The 4,786-nt window shown below is 33.5% G+C and overlaps 1 protein-coding gene across 1 annotated transcript; it reads right to left on the bottom strand.

Annotated features, from left to right (window-relative positions):
- Nucleotides 1,085–3,510, bottom strand: LOC109843532 (uncharacterized protein C24B11.05-like). The gene is made up of 8 exons (XM_020412469.1): nt 3,351–3,510; nt 3,017–3,076; nt 2,853–2,918; nt 2,656–2,753; nt 2,435–2,560; nt 2,070–2,351; nt 1,906–1,971; nt 1,085–1,387 (listed from the first exon to the last, which is right to left on the bottom strand). Exons 1-8 carry the CDS (start codon nt 3,493–3,495, stop codon nt 1,232–1,234), a joined length of 999 nt encoding a protein of 332 aa, XP_020268058.1. The 5' UTR covers nt 3,496–3,510; the 3' UTR covers nt 1,085–1,231.

Raw genomic sequence — 4,786 nt, 5'->3', positions numbered from 1 at the left:
AGCTTTGCAAACAAAGGATGAGAAAAAAGATTTATTTCTGTTGTAAATTTACTAGTAGTTACAACTACATGTATCAACTAAGGGCCAACAATAAATCCTGTAAAAGGATAATATAGGCATATGATCATGCGATAACTATACCATAATACTGTTCTTCCTTTTACGCTGACCTGTCTTTGTAGTCTCACCAACCATCCTCGTTTATCTGTATTAGAAAAAATAAAGGTAAGTATCTATATAGTTAAACCTGGTTTCATATGTGAAACAAATTATACATAAATCAAAATCACAAATAAACACAGTGACACACATTTAAAGCATGAACAACACCAAAATTATTATAAAGTAGCAGTAATAATAAAGTAATTTAACGTCAAAAAGCTATCAATAAAGTAATACATCTTGAAGATAATAATAAAAGATCTAATCATCACAAAAACAAAGTAAAGACAGAAAAATGAACGGATGATTGACTTCATGGCAGAGAAATTTTCTAGGCGGAGAAACTAACCAAGAGGGAGGGAGGCGACGTTTCACTTTTTTTTCCCAATTGTATTCTTTCCAATGTGTGGGATAATTTGAAAGAGGAGAACTTATGGTTATATATATAGGTAGTATAATTTGTGGGATAATTATGACCAATTATCCCAATTCTAATTCTAGAATTCAACTTGACTAACGCACCAAAAAAATAATACAGTTCTAGTTCTACAAAAGTTCTACTTGACTAACACTATAAAAAAATATCTCATTTCCTAGTTCTATGTGACTAACACCTTAAAAATTTATCCCATAAATTATCCCAGTTCCAGTTTTAAGTTCTAGATGACTGACCCCAGCAATAGGAAATGACAAAAAGGCGCTTTTACAAAAGGGTACTTTTTCATAAATTGAGGGGCATTTTCTTTTGTAAGTGAGAAAATTTAAGGGTTTAAGTGAAATAAACAAAGCTTGGGGTTGATAACAGAAATCAACCCTTAATATACAACTAGACTGCATATATCCTCTTCATAAATTCTCCATTCAATTTTTTTTCACTATTTGTTCACCTGCCACTTTTGCTAAAAATTTGAACCACACAAGCTTTGCAAACAAAGGAGGAGTAAAAAGATTTATTTCTGTTGTAAATTTACTAGTAGTTACAACTCCATATATCAACTAAGGGCCAACAATAAATCCTGTAAAATGCAGGATTTTTTTTCCCTTTGATCTGTCTACATGAAAACAAATCCTAAGCGGTTACTGATGTTTCAATTGAGACTTTGCCAGAATATTGTCTCTCCTCTGATTTCTTTGCTTCCTCCCATAGCTCAGGCAATGCTTCCTTGATATTGTGAATGCTCTCTAATGCATAGTCAGCTCCTTTGATTCTGTTGGAGGTCCCAACCTGTATCCGAAATCAAATTCAGATATTATGATCATGTACTATTCTCCATAACATAAATGCCCCCAAAAAAAAGAACATATAACGAAAGGGCTCTTCTATTGATCAAAGGACATAAAAGATCTTAAGTCCCTTCACCTACACCAAAACTTCAAGTTGAAGTGAGAGTGGAGGATTATTTCTGTATACTCAAAGGTTCCTGCATGTCAAGCATATTTTTTATGGCAGAAAACTGGAATATTTTACATGACGGTACTCTCTTTTTTTTTTTACAATCCACAGTTTAAAATGTGTTCGATAGGATTTGAACATGGATTACTCCAATTCCATCTTAGTCCTGTTCACCAAAAGATAGAACTTGGGATGAGGGTTGTGGGTTTTTTTTTCCTTAACAAAGGACAAATTACTAGTTCTTATATGTTGACGTAGAAGTTTCTCAAAGAAAATGTCAATGCATATAAGGCGTTGTATCCCAAATTTGACAATCTTAACTCATAGAGACCATGGTCATAGAGAATTACCAGCACTGTATGAAGACCAATGTGTTTGCCAGCCACAATGTTCCTGATGCTGTCATCAAAGAAAATCTGCCACAAAAATATTTGACCAGGACATAGTTACATATTGCAGAGAATAGTAGCAAATGTCGGTAGAAACAGTTATTATTGAAGAAATGGACACTAACAGTTCTCTGAGGGTCAATGTTAGCAATCTTCAGAGCTTGAATCATAGCATCCTCAGATGGTTTGCAAAGAATTGGGGATCTGGGCAGTTCCACATTAGCATCATCCTTCGACAAATGCGCAATAATATCAAAAATTTCATTTTCGGAATTTGCCTCATTAGGACTTGATGGATCTTCCAGTGGATTCAAAGTCTCAAAGCATATAATCCCTTCAAAGCAATCTTCAATCCCCATCCTACTAAGAACCCTAGCAGCATGCAACTTATCGCCATTCGTAAATATCTGTAGTCGATCAAATCAGTTGATAATGGTTCATAATACCAAAACAAAAATCAACTAAAGTCACAATGTCGACTAAAACTTACAACTTTACGAATTGGCAGGCTAAGTAAAAGTTGCCTAAGAACAAGATCGGATTTTAGCTTGTCATATGGCAATCTCCCATGAACAAAACTGTGGTACTCATCATAATCAAATTTGTAGCCAATAGCCTGTGGATCAAATAATAAAACTTTTCTTAGAAAAACTTGTATGAAAAAAAAAATCAAATGCAATATTATTTAACCAATAAAGAAAAGTAGTATACCCTTAAGCCAGCCATTGTTGTTCCATAGTGCTTGTATAATAAGTTAGACACCTCAGATATCTTGCTCTTTTCTATCCCAAGCTTCTCAAGCATATATTCTATCATAAAAATTACACAAGTTTAGATCAAATTCTACTCAAATTCTACTCATAACAAACGTAACTAAAACAACATTAAGTTATGATTCAATCTCGTACCTTCAATATTCATGGTGCAGTGAGCAGATATGCCAGAACTGAAGGGATATAAGGTGTCATCAAGATCTATATAAATGTCAAAGGAAAAAGAGCAAAACTCAATTAAAACTCCCAGACTTAAAATTTACAAAATATTATCAAAGTTGATGAGTTCAAACACTTACCAAACAGAAGGCAATCAAATTTACCGCCATGCGCGTGATCCATTTCGACGTTAGTACAACCTTGATGAAACAACAAACAGAATCTCAGAATTGAAATATAATAACAACAGAAAGAAAGGTGAAATTTTGACAACATGGGTTCTCCTAAAAATCCTGTATCTCCTCATTGGTGATAAAAAGAAATGAACTTTATTGGCATTAACACAACATCTTAAGAACCCAGATGAAATTTTCTGCATTATGAGAAGAAAAAGATCTAGAAATGCTTCACAAAATCTATGTCCGTGTCCATCAAAATCAACAAATCCGAGCCAGTTCAGACCCCAAAACTTACTCAAATTCAATTCTAAGGACAATGCAGAAGAGATCAAGAGAGGAAGGGGCAAAAAGATTAGGGTTTGCTTCAAAGAAAACTGTAGGCAGAGAGAGAAGAGGGAGGAACAAAGGAGGGCAATGGGTTGGCTTAAATAGGCGAACATTGCCGGTGCCAAAGGTGATTATTAACCATTTTTAATGGCGTAATCAGTTTGAATATTTGTTAATTGGGACTAAACTTAATTAAAAATTGATTAATTAACACGAGGTTGACGGTATTCGTACGCATCTTTGGCTGTCCAAATGTTATTTGCTTTCTGGACAATCTTTCAAAAAAAACCATTACATTTAATTTATTTGCAGATTCCTAAGATGACTTATTGGTATATCCTGAGAATATTTGTTACAAGTTCCGTTAATCATGGTCTCATACAGGAATCATGCAGTAAAAACTTCGTGAATTTTTTGTAAGATTGTTTCATACTATCATGTAATTTTTAGAGAATCAGGATAAAATCTTCAAATAATTTATTAACTGAATAAAATAGACACAAAGTGCACATGAAGGGAAATAAAGAAAAGAGAAATAAGTTCGTAAAAAAAGTAAGATAAGGATAAAAAGGTGACTAAGCTAAATGTACAAGGCCCCGTTTGGCAAAGGGTTAATAAAGAAGGGTTAAAGAGAAGGATTAATGTACTTAGCCTATTTGATAATCCGAATGACTAAATTATTAACCCGTTAAATAAGTTTTATTTTAGTACTTATGATCAGTTTTAGTGTTTGGGAATAACAATGATTTTGACTATTTTCTTTATAATTAGAAGGGTTAACTCTTATTCCATCTAAATAGGAGTATTAGTAAACCCCTTATTTTGAGGGGTTAACTCATTTTAACCCCTCTAGATATGTTAACTTAACCCTTCTATATTTTTTATGTTTGGCAAATTATGGAGGGTTAACTCACTTTAACTCTTATATAGATTTGTTGTGTTTGGCAGGTTAAGAAGGAGTTAAGTCTCATTAACCCATCACTTAACCCTTTGCCAAACGGTACCTATAAGGGAGTAAACTTTTTACTGCATCTCTGAGCTTGTTTCGAATCACTTCCTCATTCTATTCATTCCGAATGTAATAGTAATAACCAAGCACAGCATAAACCCGTTGATTAAAAAGATGTAATCAGATGTTATGAGGTTAAGAATCTTAAAATGGTAAAGTAGATAACATAAATGAAACTGAAATAGAGGAATCATATTATCTTGGAGATATTTTTTTTAAAAAATTGCTATTTCGCTGGTCAGTATAATTCAAAGGTTATTGTATTGTGTGCAAATTATGTATTTGAACAAAGACTCCCATTCTAGAGGATTTGGCTGTTGGGTCTGGTCACCGTCCATGCATGTGAACGGGAAGCATCACGGAGATATCGAGAAGCTTCCGATTTTACTCAAAGG

The sequence above is a fragment of the Asparagus officinalis genome, chromosome 5, assembly GCF_001876935.1.
Source record: "Asparagus officinalis chromosome 5, Aspof.V1, whole genome shotgun sequence".
In the NCBI taxonomy this organism is placed as follows: Eukaryota; Viridiplantae; Streptophyta; class Magnoliopsida; order Asparagales; family Asparagaceae; genus Asparagus; species Asparagus officinalis.
The sequence above is the reverse complement of the archived record's forward strand: the minus strand, read 5'-3'. Positions and strand labels throughout refer to the sequence as shown.